Below are 24,327 nucleotides of genomic sequence, written 5' to 3'. Positions count from 1 at the left end.
GTAAAAAATGTCACACGTGGCTGGTGGCCTGTTGAACCTCGCCCACTGCCAGCTTTGGGGAAGGCCCAGTATGATTGTGATACTGTCCATGCTGCTGGCTGGGGCTGTAGATCGAAAGAACGGAACAGATGTATTCTGGGGCTTGACGTTCATTTAGGAGCCGACGCCGCTTTTAGCATTTGTACGGTGACGTGCTATACGCCTACAAGCCCCATGATGCCTCAGCGCCAACTGTGCTCTCAACACCTGATTGTCAACATAGTAATGTCTGCCGTTAGCAGAGAAGAAAGGCTCGAAAAGATGGAGAACGAAGAGAAAACTTCGTCTGTATCTAACAGGTAACATTTGGGGTGCTTTTCGGAAACCGTTGGAGTCACAAATGTATTTCATGGGCGACTTTTTTTTAAACATTTTCTCTTGCAGTCGGGCTTAGCATCTTTACGGAAACACGACCTGTCACACAGTGTGCCTTAATGAGTACAGTCACTGTATCGTTACTGTACCTCATGTAAGAGTATTATGTCGTTATAATGGCAGCCATTAATTTACAGTGTAATCATAGGTTTATTAAAGATGTCATACAAACCTGACCCACTTCAGTTTTGTCGTTCATGTGGTAGTCATTTTACACGAGGTGCCCTCCTAACATAACTTCACTGTTGTCCTCTCAAACCAGGAAAACACAATAACAGCTATTAGTGTATAAATAAAGGGCCAATATTTAATACCTAGCTAACGTAACGTGTATCGGGTCTAGTTAGAGAGTTACTGATAGCCTGAGTACAGCAGTAAGGGACAGCTTTGGAGCAGCATGGCATGGCGTTTTTCTGCTAGCACTGCAACATGAGCCAACTGCTCATTTCTGACAAACAAATGTCCTCGTCTGAGGGGAAAACTGTTTGTCAAACATTTGCTTAAGGTGACTAATACTGTAACTGATTATACATACAGATGTCATACTGTCATTATGACCCAGATAGTCTGGTCACTGTAACCACCCACATTGCTGTAAAACCAGTCCATAACTTGGTACCCTCCTTAGCCACAAGAGGGTGTAACTGCACTGAGGGTGTGTTCATGTTTAGTGGACTCACTAAACCTGTATCAAAAGCTTTTAAGTCATACTCACATAGTAACATTTAACATGGCAAAACTTTGTTGACGTTAATATATGCAAAACTCATTTCATTTTCTGTTGTGTGTGTAGGGGAAGATATGGAGCTTTTTTAAAATATGGGTACGTTTTATTAAATATTTGAAAGTCTCTTACCAGGATGTTTGCTGGGTACTTGAAAATTAGAATATTGTAATGCAAAATAAACACCGGAAAGAGATAATTTATTAAGGAGGTGTGACGCACAAGCGTGTAAGTATTTCATGATGATGTGCACCAGGGCTGCAACTAATGATGTTTGACTAATCTGCTGATTATTTGCACATATCATTTTTATAAAATGTAAAAAATAAACATTAAAATAAGGAAAGTTAAAATGCTCATCGCAGTTTCTGAGAGAAGTGATGTCTTCAGATTGCGTCATTTGTCCAACCAGCAGTCTAAAAGCCAAAGACTCTTCACTTACTATCATAAATGGCAAAGAAAAGCAGCAAATCCTTATATTTAATAAACTGGAACCAGCTAATTTTTTGACATTTTTGCTTGAAAAATGATGGAAAGATTAAATCAAAATTGTTGGCATTTGACTTTCTTTCAATCAACTAATAGATTAATGGACTTTGTTTGTGAACACAACTTACAGGTGAATATAATAAAGGCTTAACCAACACAAAAGTATCACAAACAATGGCTTCAATATGAACACCTTCCTGACAGACTCAGAACAGACATTAGACAGTATAAGATTTGAAAAGATTTTATTTAGCTGTAAGTTATTGAAATGAATTACAATTTATTGAACAAGTGTTTCAGTTAATTTGTCCACCCTATGTATATATAGCTACTTACATAACTAGCTCTGTCCTAGTTTCTAAAATAGATGAGAATAAGCACTTGGAATTTGGGTCATTTAAGACATTCAGTTTCTTTAATGATCAAATAATAAGTTTAAAAGAGTCATAAGAGACAAAAGTATAAACCTTATAATAATCATTAATAAAATGGTAAATTGGTAGTTAATTAAAATTAGTTAATTGTTATTGTACTGTTAAACAATAAAATTATAAAAATAATGTTTACTAATGCTATCATCTATGTTATTTTATCAAAATTATGTTTACATTACGTTATGTTTATGTTTTACATTCTGATTACATTAATTAACAATTTGATGTTGCACACATAACAAAAAATAATCAGTTATAGCATTATTAATAGTTAATGTTATCTCTTCAGTGAAATTATAAGTCAAATTAAGTTAAAATTAACTGTTAAGTTTAATATAAATATCAATTTACCATTTATTAATGATGATTATTATTATTATTATTACAATTATGAAGTCTTATCCAAATTGATTTGTTCCACATTATATAGCCTACTGTGTTTGATAAATAGTCTAACATTTCTCTCACTGTACTTACAATATTACTAAGTTTTGCTTCAGCTCAGGCTTGTAACTCTTCTGTGCGTCTCTGTAGCCATAGAGAGATGTTAGCTGAATGTTTGGCATAGCAACGAGTTCAGGCTTCTTGTTTCCATGTGGCTTTCTTGCTTTGCAGCTGTCTTCTGACTGCAGTTTAAAGCAACAGCGACAGTCCCAAAACTGCACTGAAGATTAGAGAAAAACACTGAGCTCCCTCGCGTCTCTCCCCTGTGGTTTTAACAAGGAAGTAAACAGAAATGAAGTCTTGTCAAGTCCAAACTCCAAATATTTTGAAAATGCTTTAAATGTTGGTTTAAATCATATCTGGTAGCTTCTCTAAGCAGTGTGGTTGTGAAGCTGTGGCCTGCTCAGTTAAATTGGGTTTGTTTTTGTTGCGCTGGGAAACAATTAGCCTGTCTCCTCTGATCTCTGAGAATAACGATTTGTTTGTCTGTATAAGATGTGGCCTGGGAGGAGGAGTGTCAGTGTGTGCATCATGTGTGTTTATGTATGCGTTGTTTGTGTGCATTCAATACTAAGGGCTGTTCCTCAGACTGTCAGCTGACAGAGCAGTGGAGGTAGTGTTGGGTTTCATCATGCTGTTTATTCCCCACTCATCACTGTGAGTGAAGTTAGGGAGGGAACATTGCCATGGGTGTGTGCGTGTTTGTGTGTTTGCTGTCGTGCTGACGTCTCCAGACTCTGGTGTTAGGCACATAGAGACATGGCCGGTCCCTGCAGGGGAAAAAGCACATTGCCTCCTCTCTGCCCTTCCCCTCTGTTGTTTTCTCTCAGTTTCTCCTTCTCTTCACCTCCCCAACACAGCCTGAAGCGTCTCTGTTGTAAAAATTCGGTCAACTGCGTCAACATCAGAGAATAATAGCTCGCTATTTGTCTTCTCTTTTTTTAAACTTTTTTTTTCCTCCAGACTTTGTTTCTTGGTTTCTCTGTCACTCTCTTCTGGTGCCTCTTTCACCTCCAGTCATATATTGCAACACTGACTGTCAAAGACAGATGACCCCAAGCTTGGCATGTGTGTGTGTTTTGTGTGTGTGTGTGTGTGCCAGGAGTGGGAAGGTCTGGCTCTAACCTGATGCTATTAATATCACCTAATGAACATAATCTGGAGGGTAGGTTATCCTCTTACATTTGTTGGCTGGACGACTGAGGGGAGGAGTAGAGAGCAAGTGAAAGAGGAGGGAAAAGCTGTGCTGTAGTTTTCACCACACTGAGTGCGTTCTCTCTACACCAAGCTGCAGTGCCTTCTCTCTCCCTCTGTAGCTCCACTGAATGGAAGAAACAGAAACCTAAACAGATGTTTAAAGTTTCGATTCTCATCTAAGCTGATACCCCTCTATACTGGCCAACCTCTATATCTCTCTCGATGTCCCAGAGAGCACTGCTGTTTAGTGCTTTATTGTGCTTGAGTGTATAGTTATATAAAGGAGTATCCCTGCTGGCAGTAATATAGGTTTTAAACAGAACTTGTGGAACACACACATCATATTTTTCTCCAGTTATGAGCTCTCTACCGACATACTCAGGAGCTAGAATATCTGGCTGTTGGACTCTAAGATCTGATGGCAGGTAAGTGCATTATATTCATTTATATTCTTCAGTTATTTTTGTTTGATTGTTTGCTTTTTGCTGTGCTGAACAAGGGTTTTTGCTCAAAAACCCTGTGAAAGAATGAAATTCTCCTCCAAATGTGGATAAACAGGATAGACCACTCCAGCCTTTAGATGTCAGTCTGTGTAGATCTGTGGAGTGCAGCCCATCCTTTAGGTTTTTGTTGTCATGCTTTAAGAAAGTTTGCATTTGTCACTTGTTGCATAAATTTGGTGTGAGTGACTTTTTTTGCACTGATATCACAAGTTTCGGTGTAATATTGTGATATGAACATATCATTGGAACTGGAACTGGTTGCTTAAGGTGACTGATGTTTTTTTTTTTTTTTCAATGCAATAGCAATACTACTCATTTAGATGAAAAATTAAAGTATTTGATATTTATTTATTTATTTATTCAGAAATATGGCATTTATCACATAAATGTGTATCAATATTGGAAAGTATTATATTGATTTCAACTGTATCTAGGGCCGCAACTAGCAATTATTTTTAATATTGATAATCTGCCGGTTATTTTTTGACTAATCAATTACTTGTTCGGATTATAAATAAATATGAATATATATAATGTATATGAATAATAACTATGTAAGACAGTGGTGAAAAATATTGACCAGTGTTTCCCAGACCTCAAGATGACATCCTTGAATGTCTTGTTTTGTCCCCATCCCAAAGATATGCAGTTTAATGTCATAGAGAAGTACAGAAAGAAAAGAATATTCACATTTAAGAAGCTGGAATCCAAGAATTGAAACTTTTTTCTTAAAAAATGACTGATAGTTAGCGATTGATTGAATAATTGATTTATAAAAGATTAATTGGTTAGTAGGTTCATCTAGAAAATGTCAAAATTAAAAAGATTCTTCTTTACTATCAGAAATGGCAAATAAAATCACCAAATCATCACATTTAAGAAGTTAAGAATAATTTTAATTTTAATTTTCTTTTCATCGACTAAGCGATTAATTGACTAATCTGTACAGCTTGATATGGGAATATATTCTTAATAATACATGTTTATTGATTTCAATGGTGTACTCCACTCCTAATGCAAATTGAACTGCAAAGTTGTAGTCATGCTCTGTTGATTAATTTCGTTGTGCTTTTGTGTTGTCTTTAATTTTATGTTTGTAAGATTCTCCACAAAGCCAAGAGTCATGAGGTTTCTGCGGAGGGCAGAAAGAAACAACATGTACTGTAAAATGTGACCCTTTGTCTTATTTACTGCCACTGTTATCGCTGATTCCTGCAGTTTGCAGGGGTTCAGATGGTTCCCATGTCTGCTAAGACAATCCTCTCTCAGGTACCCTGCAGTGTGATCTCTCGACAACCTTTTCTTTTTACAAAGATGCATTCATAGTTGAGCTTATGTAATGTTTAGCAGCACTAATTACTGTGACTGTTACCACCGAACAAGGGTATGATTCAGCAAAGTCAGCTAGGCTAATCTTTTATGGCACCCTGGTTTGGTTTTAACTGATAACCCAGCTGGAGTGTGCATTGCCCCATGCAGTGTTCTCGCAGTCTTAACCCACTCCCTGGCTCCATCCAGGCTCAGGTGACCCTGCTGCGATAAGATAAATCTTTACTCTCTGTTGTTTGCTTCACCTCTGACTTTTGACACTCCACCTGGGGAGGTGGTTGGCCTATATAAAGATGCGGAAGTCAAGAGCTGACTGTAAAACAGAGAAATAGACAGAGGAAGATCTAGGATGGTTATCTCATGCAGCCTACTATAATTATGGCATCTGGATTTTTACAGTCCACCCTGGGTGAGGTGTGGATGGCTCGAATACTACAGTAAGTGGTGCTAGCAACTGTTACCTGGTTAGACTCGTCAGACACAAAAGAAAAATGTGTAACTAAGGTTGCATTTGTTTTGGTTATGCTTCTTGGTGATGTTTCATGTGATATTTATTATATATGACATCAGTGACTTAAAAGTTATTGCTTCACTAATGATGCCAAAGTAATTTTCTTCTTCAGACTACAACATTGTGTGTAGACTAGAAAATGTAGCACAGATGCTTCAGACTTTGCCTGACAAAACTTTTGTAAGAGAAGCAAAGCCAGTGTTGCTCAGCAATGGGTTAGACCAGTTCTTTGTACTGTTGTTCTCTGCTTTGAATCTTAATTAGAGGCTACCACTAACTGAATGGTAATGCTCATTCTTCCTCACTTTCTTCTTGTATTGTGACCCTTGTAAACATATTTTTCTTTAGGTGGAGCAATTAGTAACAAAAGTATATCGCCAGATGCCGTGCCGGAAATTAGTTGCAATTGCTTGGTTTTGTGATACAAGATACTTGCACCAGGTGTTACATAAATTTCTCTTACTGGAACTTTAGTCATCAGTATTGTAATTGTGTTGTGCAATAACAACAGGTTTAGTTAGTTTGACTAGTCTATGCAAATTCACTCTGTACCTGGTTCCCACAGGAGTCTCATGCCTGTTTTGAATGGCATTTCCATTTGTTTGTGAGGACCCTTTTTTTTTTTTGTACCATACTTACTTAAATCCTGCCATGATACAGAGACATCCTGGCCTACACATCATATCTTGCAGACATGAGAAAACATCTTTGTTTGGTATAGATCCCTGTCTGCATCACACTACAGTCTTTTTAACATGTTCTTCAGTGGAAATTAAGGTAATTATATAAAAATAATCGTTCCCTCTAATGTTGCAATTGCAATATCAGTCAAAATAATGGCAATAAAATACTTCATTCAGCCCTATCATGTATTAGAGTCAACATTTTTTGACCTAATTAACACGTACTGTACAGTATTGCTGTACTGTATGTTGAACTTTGGTACCTGCAGCAGTTATACTGTAGATGGACAAAGCTCACCTGTTGAAGAAGTAAAAACTAAACGTTAACTCATGACAGGAGGTAACACAACACTAGCTCAGCCTTGTTTACTGTCAGATAACTGGGCCACTGTTCTTTTAGGTCCATCCCACAGTTACACACCCACAAACGTCTGTCTGTGTGTGTCTGTTAAGAACTCATCGTCCCACGCTGGGGAGACAATGAAGGAGTTTTTTTTTTCAGTTTAAGATGGTTAGGACTGTAGCTAATGATTATTTTCAATACTGATTAATCTGTTGATCGTTTTCTCAGCTAATTGATTAATTGTTTGATATAATGTCAGAAAATGGTGAAAAATCTTTGTCACATGGGCCGCACTGGTGCAGCCTAGAGCCACTGCAAACACAGAAAAATGTGAAGTGAAACTAAGTTGAATGAGTTTATTAATGAGTTTGCTGATGCTATCGTGCTGATCTTAACTTTACGAAAATTCAGCTTGGATCCTTTATTATTTCTCGCTTCCCCTATCCTTGTTAATGATTGATTACAACATTGTGGGGTGTGACCCAGAAAAATTTAGAGAACTACTAATAGTAGTTATAGGTAACAGAAATAGTAGTTCATTAATTTGAATGAAAAACCCTGTCGTGCAGTGATCAAAAGCCATTTAATTATGTATTCAAGTAAAAACAAGAAATTGCTCCTTTTAAGGTGTACAGAGTTGTATGTAAGACAAGTAATTTGTCCAGTTCTATAAATATACACCAACAAGAGGCACCGCAAACAGTGATGGCGTACTCTGTTGTGCGTTTGTTGCTTTGCAGTGGAGGTGGTGAGGAATCACTGGACAGACTCCTCCCCTCAGTAAGCACAGGCCTCTCACCCAGGAAAAGGACCAGGACCACCAGCCAGTGCAAGTCTGAGCCTCCCCTCCTACGCACCTCTAAACGAACCATCTACACCGCTGGCCGCCCACCCTGGTACAACGAACATGGAACACAGTCCAAAGACGCCTTCGTCATTGGTAGGACATTTACTCCGATGCATGCCTCATTTAACAGCAAGGATGTGTTCTTTCCTTCTTCTGTATATCTTTGTTTAATTTGGAGTTCATTCTCCCATAAATTTGCAGTGTCATGATTCAGAATACACAAAAACTCAGTACTCTTTTTAAGATGATTACACACTCAAGACTGAAGAAAAAGCAGCCCTCAGCTAGATAAAAAACTGAGAATGAAATCTAAATCTAAAGAACTGGGTACCTTACTATTGCACTTTTGAATTTGTAGGTGTGTTAGACACAGTATTTATGTATATATGTGTTGGAAACAGAGTTAGCTGATACTCTGTACTTAAGCAGATAAGGAGTGTCTTTTGCAGAAATAAGCAATCACCGTATTTGCTGCTAATGGGTATTGACAAGCTCATTCAGCGTCATTATTGACATTTTAACAGACCTAGAGGTGGCTCTGCTCTGCCACAGAGAAATATTGTAGCTTTCGTGTGTGTTTTGCGTGCAATGGGATAGGAATTTCTGAACATGCCTTCATCTGTTAATGGGGATGTTTACGTTTAAGAAAGCCCTGGTGTCTGTTTCTGCCTGTCTCTCTGAAATGGAAATGATAGCCTAAAGCAAACTTGGCATGCAGGTGGTTGTGTCAGGCCAGCACTATACATTCCCACCAAGGTATTGATAATTACATGTGCGCATTGGAACATGTATGCAAATGTTACATAATGTTTTCATGTCAATATTCTATCACAGGTCTGTGTGGCGGGAGTGCTTCAGGAAAGACAACCGTGGCCCGGAAGATAATTGAAGCACTAGATGTTCCATGGGTTGTTCTACTCTCAATGGACTCTTTTTACAAGGTGAGCATGTGTGAACAGTGTGTGTTATGTATTGAGGGCGTCTATGTGCATGCAGCCATGCACCTGTTTATAAATATTGACATTTAAAATTATCCAACTTTATAATAATTATCATTAATAAATGGGAAATTGATGTGTTAATTGAACATTAGTTTATAGTTATTTTAATGTTAACGAACATTCATATAATGTTTAGATATGCTTTGTAAACCATTTTAAAGCAGTTTTAAAGTTTTATTATAATCAGTTGCAACTTTATTATACCCATCCAAATAATAACACATTCTCACTCCCGACTCATCAAATACAGCAGCTTGGTCTGTGGCCCTATGCTTCAAACTATTACGCTGTAGATACTCCTGTATCATCAGTTTTGCACATGCAGGGGTCTGCGTTAGCAATAATGAGTATGTGATGTCAACTTTGCGACTTTCCAAGTAAAGGCACAAAAACTAGTTGGCTAGATTTAGGCTAGAAAACTATTTGGGTAGGTTTAGGAAAAGATTATGATTTGAGTTAAGAATGTTACTCATTAGGGTTGGGCAGTGTCAACCAAATGGCATGTAATGATGTCAGCTGAGAAACATTGTGGTGAACGATGATATTACTGCTGGGTCTAAAATGGTCCTCATCTTATCATGTCAGTAACTTTAAAAAGAAAATAATAAGCATGACGTAGAGACACAGTGCAGTGAACAGCAGCAACATCTTCTTTTTATTTCTTTCCCACATGTCAAAACAGAACTTAATTTATAACTCTATGGCAACCCCGAGGAGACATGTTATGATGGTAGAGGGCTCAGTGATAATCTATGTAAGTGACATACCTAAGTACATACGCTAATGTAAATAATAATTTACAACTTTGTAATACCCATCCAAATTAGATCCACATCTCTGTATATCGGTTCATTAAAGGTTTTCAAATAATTTAGTAGTTGCTAAAAATATTTAAAGCTTTCACAGTTGTTGACTTTGGAGGCCCTTGTGGAGAAAGGTGGTAATGATTTCCCCCAAAATATAACTTCAAAAATACAATTATCTAAATAAATATCTCCCCCTGCTTATTTTTAACGGGCTAACATCCAACCCACTTTAACTTTTCCTTGAAAAAATTTAAACACAGGCTTGTTTCATCTGATTTCAAGAAGATTCTGACTTGGTGGCATCATTAAGAATAACTCTATACAGGTCTCCAGTCTTCTTGTGGATGATCTTGTGAACTTGTGTAGGTCATAGAGAGACATCAATAATAAATAGAGAATTAAAAATTCCTTGTAGTAGTTTAAACATTGTTAACAGTGAAATAATTATTAACTAAAGCTTGATTATCTATCATCTTATCATTTATGAATAATGGTTATTCTAAAATATTTCTCATATACTTTTACAAATACAAATCTTGACATCAGATGAGTCCAACAATGCACTTTGTCTTTTTATTATTACTTCATCTCTGTCTTGTATGGTTGCTAAGCCCTTGGTGGCCTGAAGGAAATGTCGGAAAGAGTGAAACTGAGTGCAGCAGACAGAGTGAAAGAGAGAAAATAGGATTGTCTTTTGGATCCCAAGGGGGAAATGAGGATAAGAGTAGTGACTGGAGAGAAAGGAGACGGAAAGGATAAAATATTAGAAGGCGGATGAGTCAAAAAAAGAAGCACAGCGGTGAGCGAATTGGGGAGAGAAAAAGAGTGGTGGAGAGCAATCAAGCAAGAGCCATCATTCTTGCCCCCCTATACCTCCACCCACTCTCTGGTTATGTAATCCCATCACAATCTGACAGCAGCGGTTCAGACTGTGCAGAGTAGGAGGGATTTACCACTGGCCAGTGGGACTGTCGCCCGCACCATGCTGCAGTACCAGAGGTCGGCATCCAAAACATTTCATCTTGTATTTGTGTCTTTTTTTAAATTCATATCTCCCGTTCTTCTATTGGAGTTTGCTCATGTTTGCCTCCAGTCTCCAGAGAGTCTTTAGCTCCGGTTTATCATATTAAGTGTGTAATCAGTTCACTTGAGAAGGGGGTGTCGCTGTTCTGAAACTGCCAAATACCAGATCTGGGGTTTTAATGCTCAACCACCCTAAGGGCACACACACAGACACACACACACCACCTGGTACACACGTCACAGTGGCGCATGATGTTCTCCTAAATTTAGGCTCCCCAACTTCAACAGCTCTTGAACACGGATCTGTGTCCAAGTGTTTTAGCACAAGCGTATGTAAATCATGTGCCAAACCAAATATTTAAGCATGTGTGCTTGTTCTATTTGAATGCCTTGATGTAAAATTGTTTTATTAGACTTTTTTATTGTCAATATGCAAATGTTAATGTGTGTGTCTGAGTAAAAAACAGAAATGAGAGGCAGAGAAGGTATTTTTCTCAGGAAATCATTTTTCATTGTGCTTGGGAAACATCATTATTGCGGCAAGTTTGCTTGTTAAGTAACTCCCACATTGTTGCAATTCTCAGGTCCTGTCCTCAGAAGAGCAGACTCTGGCTGCCAGTAACGACTATAACTTTGACCACCCTGATGCCTTTGACTTTGATTTGCTGACACACACTCTGCACAAGCTCAAACAGGGCAAGAGCGTGAAAATCCCAGTGTATGACTTTACTACTCATGGGAGACAGAAGGAGTGGGTAAGGATGAACGCACTCAGCCAAACACATGTCAGTGTACTCTGTAAGTTAATGAGTAGCATGTCAGAGTTACTGAATATAATCTCAGTTTCTCGATTACCTAAGAGGGCTTTAATCTGCCTCGCTGGAGGTTCAGACTCACATTGCAAATCTGCTACACCAGATGGTCACTGACAAACCATTATTGTGATTTCTGCCCACTTGTTTTTATACTTCAATCTCCATTAGCTACAGTTAATTTCTCACATTAGTGGGCAAACTCTGATTGATCATGATGATTGTTCCAATAACTTAGGTGTGTGCTGTCTGTATGTATATCTGCTATGTATCTACATTGTACTGTAACACTACATGCATGTGTGTCCACCACAGAAAACCGTATATGGAGCCAGTGTTATCATCTTTGAGGGGATCATGGCCTTCGCAGATAAAAAGCTCTTGCAGGTAGGGCGAGGTTATTGTCCTTCAACATGTTAATGGTGAGCAGAAGGTGCCAGTGCCAGGATTATTTTTATCTGTGCATGTGGTCGAACAAGTTTTTCTTTGTATATGTGCACATGTGAGTTTTGTTTTGTTGAAATGTGACTTATTTAATAGATTTGTCGTTTATCATTTACACTTATCCTTACTGTACTTTCATTGACATGTTGATTGATTGACAGGTATTGGTATTGATACACAGAATCATACAACAAAGTTATTGTTTTCAGAAATATTGATATTAGCGGTATTTACTTAAATATTGAAAAGAAATGTTTTCAATAATTATGAATAGAAAAACACAAAATTCATATCCAGTCCAGTTATTCAATGACATATTGTACTTGAATGAATGTGAATGAAGCTGCAATTTATATGCTTAAAATCACCTTTTAATCTTGCTTTCACAACAGGCATCGGTTAGACATATACCTGATGTAATGAGGTGCTAGGTGACAAAAATTAACAGAATAAATTATAAAGTTGTAATTAACCCCGTCTTGACTGCAAGTCAGTCAGATACGTTTTTAACTTGTATGTCTCACACAGCAGAAAATACTGTCATTTTGATCTGTGCTGTGTGCACCAGTTTCATGCATGCTTGCATCTCAGCTGCATCTCACTGACATAAACACAAAACAAAGCTTTTATTTATGCTTCAAGTCTATTTTTTCGACAAAATGCACATGAACACAAAGTTGATGCCCACCAAAAAGGGACCGATTATATGTATTTAGCTACATTTTGCAATATAGGCAGAGCAGAATGTGCTCCAAAGCCACTGTTTGCTGGACTGCTAAAGCACAAACTCTCTCTTCACATTACCTGGCAGCACACACGACACAGAAACTTGTTGAACTGCTACTGCAGTGTTCATGGATGAACTGTAACCTTCACTGTACATTTACTGCTAGTAGACAACTGCTTTGATCACCAACACCTGTCTGTCTGCTCTGAGTACAGCCAGCGACACTCTGTCTGTTTTGATGATGCACACAGACACACTGCTGTGCTTATGTCACAATCATATACGTTGTGTTGATGGAAAGATAAATCTGGAGTATACACATATATATCCAAGGATAACTGCACACTACACAGAAAGTTAATTTGCTGCTGATGCTTTAAAATGCACAGACAAGATGGAACCTGTATAGGCAGGTGCTTGGCAGTGTCACCACACAGTTGCAGCTCCAATGTGATAATTTATTTTACAAGAAAACAGTGTTTCACCAGCTAAATTGTCCTTATTGTGGTTGATTTCTGCATTCATTCATATCAAACTCATTTCAAAACACATTTTATTTTTATTTCACACTGGTTGTCAAGAAAAATAATTATCAGTTTCAAGCACAGTAAACCTAATCTTTAAAAGAAATGTCTTGACATACTTTATGTATCATGACACAACTTTGAGCTTTCACCTATGTGTGAATGTGTGTCATAAAACCTCATGTTCAGCCTAACATTGTCTCTCTGTTTCCTATTCTCCTGTCAGTTGTTGGACATGAAGATTTTTGTGGACACGGACTCTGACATCCGGCTGGTGCGTCGGCTTAGGAGGGATATTACAGAGAGGGGGAGAGACATTGAAGGTGTCATCAAGCAGTACAACAAGTTTGTCAAGCCAGCGTTTGAGCAGTACATTGAACCCACCATGCGTCTGGCAGATATTGTGGTGCCACGTGGTGCGTGCATATACCATACACCCATATTTACATATATACAGTTTCAGTATTACATAACAGCTTCTATACTAGTAATAAAAAAAGGGATTAACTCAGTGAACATTACAACAGTACAATAACTGATTATCTTGCATTTTACTGCTAAACAAGTCCTGTATGTTTTCAAATGCACATGAGCCCAAATTAACTTCGTGCCACTTTGTCGTCCTGTCAGGTGGTGGCAACATGGTGGCCATTGATCTGATCGTGCAGCATGTCCACAGTCAACTGGAGGAGGTAAGAGGGGTCACAGACCTACATTTACATACACGCTCACACACAGAGAATGTGCCATGCCATTTCATATAACAAGTACATGTTAATGCTCATAAGGGAATTCATTCATCCTGCCTGGTGTTTTTTATTTTGTTTGGTTTCTGACTAAGTGCATCTGTCAGAGCTGAGAGGATATTTAGTGTACGGTAGGGATGATTTGCAGTGTGTAGTAGCAACCAGCCCTAACAAGCTCCATCACTCCCTCTAGTGGATAGAAAATGTACTGCATGTATTTTAATAGAGGGTGAATGTGCATGATTACTCCATGCTTGTTCAGGAAGGTAGAACAAAAATAAAGAGATAGAAACAGATTAATTTGCTTGGTAAGTATTGTGATAACACTTATTAAATAATATTCAATTGTAATTAGGGCTGCACAATATCAATGTTATCAAAATCATAATATTGCCATTTACGGTGTTCGAATGGTAGAACCAGAACAAAATGGCAATTTTTTTGAAAAATTAAAAAGTAATTGCAATATGACTTTTTTACCTGATCATGCAGCCCTAATTGTAATTTTGTTTGTTTCAGGAAGAAATAGTGCAGTTAAGGCCACAACAATAATAGTAATGATAACATAAAATAATGTTGTTGTTTTTTTTACTTATTTGGTACATAGTAACAACAACTATTAGGTTGTCACTCTTGCTCTTTGTGTCTTATTGAGGTCTAGCATATGCAAATTATTACTTTAATACCGCTGAGCATGGCTATAGCCCTTAGGGTAATTAGACACAGAATAAATACTCGATAGTTGCCATCAGATAAGAGTCTAAATCCAAAGCATTGAATTTTCACTCCCAGGACAATAAAATATGTTTGTTGTTAAGATGTCCCCCATGTCCAGCTGGTATGAATGTGAATATAGCCCATTAAATATGCATTCAGATCAGAGTTAGGTGAATAGTATTATACCTACTGTGACAACTGGTGGAAAAATATCAACGGAAAAACTTACTAAGATTAAAGAGAGGAGATTTGCCTGGTTATGAAAGACTCTCAATTTAAAACTGATGCCACTATATGACCTACATAAGCAAACAAGACCATCAGGCAAGAAGATTGGCTATGTAGTTATTTACGCAGACCCGAAGAGCTTATGTTTAAATTTCCCCAGGCAATTCACTACAGTGGGTAATATGTTAGTTAAAAAGAAGCTGGAGAAGATTTTCTTTAGATAATTTTATTTTGGACATTATATTTTATGGCTATGGCAGTGGAAACACTAATGCTTTTGTCCACAGGGGCCTCTAAAATCAACCCAATATGAAAGTTCCTTGTAGCCGCTCTAATTAAGAGTCTCCAGACGTTTGCAGCTCCAATTTGACCATTTATTTTTTTTTTAAAAAGCAATATTATCTCCTGGTTTATATGTATCCATAGCAAACTTTTGAAGGGAACTGAGCAGACAAAATTTATTATTGGGGAACAGTTAAATCCTTATACCTATTTATGTGCCATTAATTGCACAGCCATAACAGAAATCCTATCCTCACAGTTCATTCTACTTCCTCCTCAGCATAATCCCTTCAATACTGAACCAGAGTGTGCTGTTTTGACTTTTGGTTTTGTTGTGCAACATGCACTAAATGTCACTAAAGGCACATTTCGGTTGTGGGGAGCACTTTGTGCCACAATTGCAGTTTGCTGTGTGCCCTCCCCACTATACACACATCATTAACACACATGCTGCTGATGGATTGCTCTCTCACTCTCTCTCCCCCACCCAACTTCCTCTCCTCCCCAAATCCCTCCATGGCTCACAGCGCGAGCTCAGCGTCAGGTAGAGTGGCCTTTATCCTGTCTATCGTTCTCTCCTCACCATCTGTCCAGTTCCCCAACTGCTCCAGCTTCTTACTGGGAGAGAGAGAGAGGAAAAGAGGCCAACAAAACCAACCTCTATCTTCACTGATCTGCTGGCTGCCGTGGCACATCACCAGGCGGCACTGTTGCACCTGTAGATCAAAAATACCTAATTACTGATCAGAAATAAGAGTGAGAGACTGTGCCAAAATATTGTAAAGACTTACTCCACACCACTATAGAATGCATAGAAAATCATTAATAGTCTAGGCATTTTACCCAAAGGTGTGGGTCACCCTCACACAAATTGCAACATAAACAAACTCACTGAATTTTGTGTCATTAATTTACGAAGGGAAAGTATTGAAAATAACCTAAATATGATCCAACTAAATGTGTTAGGCATTTTGTGCAGGAAAAAAAACCCTGTAAATCTCACACGAATGACAACAGAAAATCTCACAAATGTTTATTATCCATAAAAGGTTTCTCAATAACATATAAAAAGTTCTGTGAGCTCAAAGTGGTGGTTCAAAGGTGTTTCTTAACTATGCACTATTACTACTTTTGTTTCCAAAAATAATTAACATCACCATATTACTGCACTTGTATGCTAACATAAATTGGCAGTACAGCACTTTTATATTACTTTCAAAATATTTGTGACTACCAAATTAATTATAACAGCTTTATTCCTATAGTGCTTTACATTCATATGTATAAAAAGGGAAATAGTTGCAGTTAATAAGATATAATGAAAGATAATAAAACTCAGTTAAATCAGTAAAACAACCTTAAAATTAATAAAAATTAAGTCTAAAATGTCGAATTTTTCAAAGTGACTTGAATGAAGATAAAGTGTCTTTCCTCCTCCTCCACCACAACTGAGAGACCTGAACAGCAACGACCTGGCCGTCTTTACTTTGAAGCTTAAAACTACTTTTACTAATCAACATAAATGTTGGCAAAAATTAACATAAACGTTAGCTTTTAAAGTAAAACTTTTAATTACAAAGATATTTCAAGAAAACAAACCCACCAGGTCATTTTGACCCACTTATATATCTGAGGGTTAAGAGTTTCCTGTTGTACATGCACTCTTCTGCACCAAACTCCATGTCATGTAAAACACAATTTCTAATTGATTGTGGACAGCACTGAACCCTATATCAGAGAAACATAAATCAAATTTTTAACATGGGCTGCAATGGGAAATAGTGGCATCGCCAATTTCAGTATTTTTCAATACTTTCCCACAATTAAATTTTTAAATTTATAAACATGTATGTAACTAGAATGGCTAAGAGAGTTTCTGTTGCACTTTGTTTGTCATATAATGCCTGTACAAGAAAGCTTCTTTCAACATTTGGATGACTAAGATCAAAAGTTTGGATTTGGTGTGGTGCAGCCAGCATTTACGCAAAGATGTTGGTTCTCCTACTCTCTATATTCTAGAGAAATGACAACTCACACTCTTCCTGCCTTCTGTGTCTAAAAATACAGCAATGAGTCAAGTCACTGACCCCTCCTTTCAGCAGCAACAAGAATAAGAGAGTGAATATAACAGAAAGCACGAGAGAGGAAGCTCTTGCTACAGCTATTGTTGACTATCATCTACCTCAGCCACAGAGAAAGTTTCCAATACCCTACTACAAAGCGCTGAGTTTTTCCATTGAATGTCGGCCACAGTATCTGAGACAGAGAGTGAGAGGAAGTGAGCTTGGTGTCTGTCTTTAGACACAGGATGTGCTGGGGCCTGTGAGCTGAAATACCAACCTTTACTGTTCGACATGGTGAAAGAGTGACAGCCGCACGATAGCTTGTGCACCTCCCACGCGAACACGCAGTGGATGCACACGTATAGATGTCAAAATCTGTTCACAATTGTTCTCTCCTTTACTCAACAATCTCTAAAAGATCTTTTAAAGCATGACCAGTCACTTCATTTTTTCTCTGAATCATGATACATACACTCATTAATAACACATGAAATGTTATTTTACATGCAATGGCTCTTAGCCTCGGTGGTTACCGAATTTCCCAGACATTTGACATTTTCAAGACTGTGCTGTCACACTTTTCACTGTGCATGATAACCTCCTCATCATCCCTTCATCCACCTGATGTTGTGTATCTTCTCATTTTTTCCTCCTCTTATTTGTTGTTTTTCGTCTTTCTGTGTCTCCCTCTGTTGTGTGTGTTGTTGTCTCGTGAAAAAAACTCTCCCCATAGAGGAAACTTCGCTGGGATATGTGAGCAGATTTGCTATGATTTCTCTTTTTCTTTGCATTTGGCTAGTGTGTATCTCAGTGACATGGTGGATACTGTAGTGTCAACATGACTGCATCACTTAGAGTTTGCAACAGTGTGTCTGTTCCTCTATAGAGCCCAGGGTAGACCTCGGCCAACTAGATATTCAGACCTAAGGTTTATGTGTGGAGTTTTAGGGAATTATTACAAGTAGTAGAGACCTATTATGGAAAATAGCCATCGTGCATTTATTTTGTATAATACAGGAACATTTTCTTCTGTTAATTTTTAACATTTTAATTCTTAACCTTTCCAACAAACTGTCTGACTTCTTTTCCATCATTACGGTCTCTTTGCTGTTGTAATTTTCCACTGAAACATTCGACACTGGCACTGTGTGCTTTGCAGTTTTGTTCTTTTCCCAAATAATCCTATTACAGTTGTTACACACGATCATTATCAACTTTGCTCTAAATACTAGTGAAAAATTATTTGTGGTGGTTTTGTTTTGTGCATGTACTCACTCAGTCCATGTGTGTGTGTTTGTTTTCTGAATGTGCACTAGGGATGTAACAATACCAAAAACTCACAGAACGATAATGCCACAATGAAAGATATATTTGTAATGATATTAAAACCAGAAAAAAGTCATCTTGAAAAAATGTCCTAATAATAAAAAAAAGCTAAGTAATTTTTTCAACTAAAAATGGCAGAAAATACTGTTTTCAGCCCTTTTGAATATGGAGACTTCTTGCTTATCATATTAAACTGAATATTCTGAATTGACATTTACAGACTAGACTTTGGACTTTGACAAAGTGGGATGGACATTTTTTCATATTTTCTGACATTTCATAGATGTTGCAGCCCTAAGTTAAACATGGCAATTAACTTAAGCCTTTATCGGTATCTGATAACCATAAATAAATAAAACAGTGTGGTTTGGGCAAAAGATTCCTGACCCACTTGCCGTTGAGAATTTTTTTATTGGAATGTCCGATATATTGTTTCATTCCTAATGTGCTCACATTGCTTATACTGTACACATGCGTGTCAGCTGCACTTTACCTGTACATTTACGTGTGTTTCTATTCATGTGTCTGTCCATCTTCCCTCTTCCCGCTCCTTTCACCCTGCACCACCCCCGCTTTATTATTTGTTGCCGTGGTTACAGGGCAGCCCTGGCCTCTGCACATCAGGCCCAGCCCCTCCCCCAGACCCTTAGTGTTCTGGAGAGCACACCCCAGGTCAGGGGCATGCACACTATCATCAGGTAAGAGCTGTGACATCTGATTTGTTACAGTTGTTAAAGAACTGTTTCCATAAAGAAAAAAAAAAAAAAAAAAAAAACAGCAGCCAACACCTTCATAAACCTTTTGTCATTTTTTTCTTAATCACCATCTTTAGAAACAAGGAAACCAGCCGCGATGAGTTCATCTTCTACTCCAAGAGGCTGATGCGTCTGTTGATCGAGCGAGCTCTCTCCTTCCTCCCCTCACAGGTGCCAAACACCGGTGTACACTGTTAATTAATTTATAGTACTGCATGGAGGTTCTGTAATCCTTTGTATTAAGTAGGACATTGAATCTGAACCATTCGATATCCGTAGATACAGTAGATGGAGACGTGTAGGAGACAAAAAAAACTTGAAAAAACCAGCTGATAGACAGAAGTCGATAAGGCACAACCACAGAGTGAGAGACATTAAATCATATGACCTTGAAATGTGGAAATAGTAATAAAAGATGAAGATTAATGGAAAAAACACTAAGTGCTTTTATTTGCTAAAAAGAGGTCATACAGACGTACACATGGAAACTTATCAAGTCACCACAGTGGAAAGTTTCCATACCTTAACCATAAGACACAGGTTAGCATTACACAAACAAACTTAAGTTTGAAATTCACTGCAGCTGCTGGTCACAAACTATTTTCCTGACTTCTATAGTAATCTGCATTGCTCTAACATTGTTATGATTTTTAATATTAATCTCAGGTCCACATAGTCCAGACCCCCCAGGGAGAGGATTATGAAGGCAGGACTTTCCACGGGAAGAGGGTGAGTGAACTCCATTTACATCCTGCCATCTTCTCTCTTCTATTTTTTTTATTTTAAAGACCATTCAGAAGAGTTTTGACTCTACCTAAACTGATGCAATTAACCCCTGTTTCATTTTTTTTCTTCGTCTGCTTTTTGTTTTTCTTCAGATCACAGGCGTGTCCATCCTGCGAGCCGGGGAGACCATGGAGCCAGCTCTGAGGGCCGTCTGCAAAGACGTCCGCATCGGCAAGATCCTCATCCAGACCAACCAGGACACAGGAGAACCAGAGGTACAATATTGAGTTGTTAAATTTGTTAAAAACCTTTTATCTTAATTGTCTGGCAAACTGATTGTTTGCATATTTTCACAAGATACTTATTTATAGTCAGTGTATTACCTACGGTAGTTGACAGTCAGGACAGCCCCCACGTTGGAGAAGCAGCAGCAGTACTAGCTCAGAAGCTATGCAATGTACTGCTGTGTGCAGCAAAAAAAGCCCCATTGAAAAAAACATTTTAGGTGTCGACTATATTTAGAATTTTGTCACTTCTTTACCTTGCTGTCAGACTGCCCTTTCCAGCAGGAAACCGGTGTTGTGTACACCATATATTGTCTCAAAAGCAACCAGACTCTTTTAGCAAAAACAGTCATTTTAACCTTGCAGAACACAGGAGCTGCTGGTATACTGCTGCTTCAATCTGCTAGTTTTTTTGTGTTATTGTGTGATTTCAATGAATGAGAAATAACCCTCTAAAGCACCTAAGTCACAATAATGCAAGCAAACAAATAGATTAAGGCAGTGATAGATGAGCAGCTCTGTGAGGTCTTTTACTCATTTCTCCAAAGGTGCCTGGTTGAGTGAGAGAGTGCAGTATTTGGTTTAGATAACGGTGCCAAAGTAAAGTAGTAAATATCAAAGTATAGTGTACACTAAAAGTGATTGATTACTTGACCATCTACTGTAGGTAATACACTGACTGTGGATAAGTACTTAATACAACTCAACTTCAAAAAATCCAAACTATCCCTTTAATGTCTTAAATGTGGCAACTTCCAAACAAATCTGTGCTTATTCACATATTAACACATTCTTTAATGAAATCTAACAATGAGTTTCTTGTAGTTTTGAATGTTCTTGTTGCTTCATCATAATTTTTGCTCATTTACTTGTCCTTCCTAGAAATTTCTCGGGTTGGGGGTATTTCTGCATAATGCCGCCCATGATCTAGCTACAGGATGGTACTGGTCATGTTTGTTATGCATTGGTGTTAACCCACATCCTGTGTGCGTCTGAACATTTTCAGCTTCATTACCTGCGTTTACCAAAAGACATCAGTGAAGATCATGTGATTCTGATGGACTGCACTGTGTCTACTGGAGCTGCTGCCATGATGGCTGTTCGAGTCTTACTGGTGGGTGTGTTTGATGGTTCACAGGTCAACCTTGTTTGCAATAAATTGTTTTCGCCATGCAGCCTATTTTCTGTTAGAGCTCTACAATCACAAAATGTCTCCCGAATAGTGAATAGTAATAATGAACAGTCTCCCGACTATTCCAAAAATAAATAAATCATCATTAGGTGGCAGGACTTTCTTTGTTGAATCGTCTTCCTATCCAGATTTGAGAGGCTAGCTCAGGTGACTCATTCAAAAATAAACTCAAAAACATCTGTACACATCAGCCTTCAACCTCATTTAGTCTGCTCCAAATACTAAACTATGATTATCCAGCTAGTATTCAGTTTTGTATGTCTGCATGGTTATGTATATGTACTACATGTTACATATTTTTGTATACTGTATACGTTTTCTTATTTGCATTCAGGTATAAATATACACTTTAATGTACATATTGTGTAGTTTACATGTTACAATATTTAACATTTTATGTTAGAGTGTTTTATATGAAGTTTATCCTGCTGTTGTACATGTTTTTATATTTGGCTAATCTTCCTTCTTGTTTTGTTTATGTACAGCCCTTTGAGACGGGATCTGTAATGTTGAGCTATGATAAACTTTGACTTGATGTTTAACTCATGAGCATGTTTTCATTTTCAGGACCATGACGTTCAGGAGGACAAGATCCTGATGGTGTCTCTGCTAATGGCGGAAATGGGAGTCCATTCAGTGGCCTATGCATTCCCACAGGTCAAAATCATCACCACAGCCGTCGACAAGAAGGTCAACGATCTCTTCCACATCATACCTGGCATAGGTGAGGCATGGAAATTAGAGTAAATTTGATCATATTGAATTATACTTACATTTGAATTTACATTTTTTTCCCACATGATGTGCTTAATCTATACATGACATCAACTATGACTTTTCAGTTTTAACTGATGTTGCCAAATGTTTTTTGTTGTTGTAGGAAACTTTGGAGATCGATATTTTGGAACAGACGCACCCCCTGACTGGAGCGACGAAGAGATGGACGAGCCCAGTTACTGATTAAATTATTGTTTTAAAGTTATTTTTTTAATGGAGTGCACTGACCATGTGGGTGATTCAGGGCTGCGCCCCTCAGAGGACGATGTGAGGACATTTTCTTTGCCTCTGTTGGGCCGTAATGTCAAGAAACAAATAATGTGTCCTGAAAAATAAACTGAGATCAGGACAAAACATTGCTAATATACTGTCACCTTGTTGAAATTTTTTAACTTATATTGTTTTATCTTGTGTTAATGTTGAAGGTTGTGTTATAAAGTCTGAAATATTTTTATATGTATAGTATATTATTACTGTAAGTCCAAATGTTTTTATTTTCTTGTTTAAATTGTGACAATCTCTTTATTGAAATTTGCAGGCATGTTTTGAGAAGATATATCTAGCCTTAAGCCGTGAACTGTGGATGACACAACTGAATGTGGATTTGCATGTGCCGTAAAAGAAAAAAAAAACCCAGTTATTTCTGCCACATACCTTCCTCACAACTTTCACAAAAGTTAAATCAGAACATGAACTCGTGTTGCTCAACTTCTATCGCCACGAGCACTTTCTGAAGGACCATTCAATCGGAAAATGTGTAGGTGTATGTCTTTTTTTTTTTTTAGCTCTCTGGTTCACCCTTTTCCTTCGCTGTGGATGCTGACCTAACCAGTTGAAACGGGTGTTGAGAACCATTTTTCATTATACAGCTAAAAGTATGCACTTGTGGTGTATATTTATGCAGCATGTCCTTCATTTACATATTTGGATATGGATAGACCTGACCAGTCAGCAGGCAAGTCGTACATCTTTTTGCTGCTATGAAAATGGGTCATCTGCATTTAACACACACAGATTAAGTGTTTATTTCAGGCTCACACACCCTGATTTATGCATCTGTTTTTCATGCAGGAGACAGGATTGTTTGTTTTGTTTTTAAAAAAAAGGGCTGTTGAGTTGAGGATGCGAAGTCCTGTCAGTGCCTGATCTTTTAACTTGGTATCGAAATGAAATGAAATCTGCCTGTTGAAGTCTGTGCCTATTTAATATTGCCTTGTTCTGTGTCGAAACACGTTGACATTTTGCCAGATTTGAGGTCGCACTCCACAAAATTCATTCATATTGATGCATTGAATGTTGCATAAAAAGTTCATTTTGAAGTCATTGTCTCTTGAGTGAGATTAATATGATGTTTTCTTCTGCAAGTTCACAATTAACTCTCAGATATTAATGGATGGATAATTTGTCAGAAACTACATTCATTTTCACTTCATCTACAACATTATGGGAGAAAAAACATGAAATGAGATGTGTAGTATGAGTACTGTTACTACTTTTAGCTCACCATTACTCTCATTCAGTCACCTGCTGCTGTACAGTAAGTGCTTACTGCTGAATACAACTGTTAGTGAGTCATTCTGTACTGAAAATCCATCGATTGTGTGCACAGCCTCAGTGTTCTACTGTGTGCTGTTTTGTGTTTACCACTTCTGCTGCATGTTTTTTTTTTATATATATTTAATAAAAGTGCAATAGAGCTTTTAAATTGCTTACTTTGCATTATTTCATTCACGTCAAATGTGTTCAGAAAGCTCATTCAACTGACACTATTCTTAAGTCAGGGTTATTAAAACACAAAGTAAACTCGCAGTGTTTTCATCACCTGCAGATTTTTTTTAACAAAGGCATTAGTTCAGCGCACTTTGAACATGAACAGGAAGGATATTGTGGTTGTCCTCTTCTCATGGAAAGGAACCTTGATATCTTCCATCACTTTCCATAATTATCACTCTGACAGCTGTCAAGACGCCAGCCAC

General features: G+C 37.8%; 1 protein-coding gene across 5 annotated transcripts; it reads left to right on the top strand.

The window, feature by feature from the left end:
* Nucleotides 1-216: 216 nt before the first annotated feature.
* uckl1b (uridine-cytidine kinase 1-like 1b) lies at nt 217-24,056 on the top strand. 5 transcript variants are annotated; one of them, XM_084720920.1, is made up of 15 exons: nt 217-338; nt 7,812-8,011; nt 8,753-8,859; nt 11,333-11,503; nt 11,876-11,947; nt 13,482-13,671; nt 13,886-13,947; nt 18,025-18,044; nt 19,217-19,315; nt 19,450-19,543; nt 20,039-20,101; nt 20,251-20,373; nt 21,389-21,496; nt 22,142-22,298; nt 22,455-24,056. In XM_084720920.1, exons 1-15 carry the CDS (start codon nt 217-219, stop codon nt 22,532-22,534), a joined length of 1,668 nt encoding a protein of 555 aa, XP_084577046.1. In that variant the 3' UTR covers nt 22,535-24,056. The 5 variants fall into 5 exon arrangements, with proteins under 5 accessions (XP_084577046.1, XP_084577047.1, XP_084577050.1 ...); XM_084720921.1 differs by lacking the exon at nt 18,025-18,044 and adding an exon at nt 15,756-15,772; XM_084720924.1 differs by lacking the exons at nt 217-338; nt 18,025-18,044 and adding exons at nt 3,698-4,127; nt 15,756-15,772.
* Nucleotides 24,057-24,327: the final 271 nt, after the last annotated feature.

Source organism: Lutjanus erythropterus, chromosome 6 (assembly GCF_056507025.1).
Source record: "Lutjanus erythropterus isolate fLutEry1 chromosome 6, fLutEry1.hap2, whole genome shotgun sequence".
Classification (NCBI taxonomy): Eukaryota; Metazoa; Chordata; class Actinopteri; order Lutjaniformes; family Lutjanidae; genus Lutjanus; species Lutjanus erythropterus.
The sequence above is the reverse complement of the archived record's forward strand: the minus strand, read 5'-3'. Positions and strand labels throughout refer to the sequence as shown.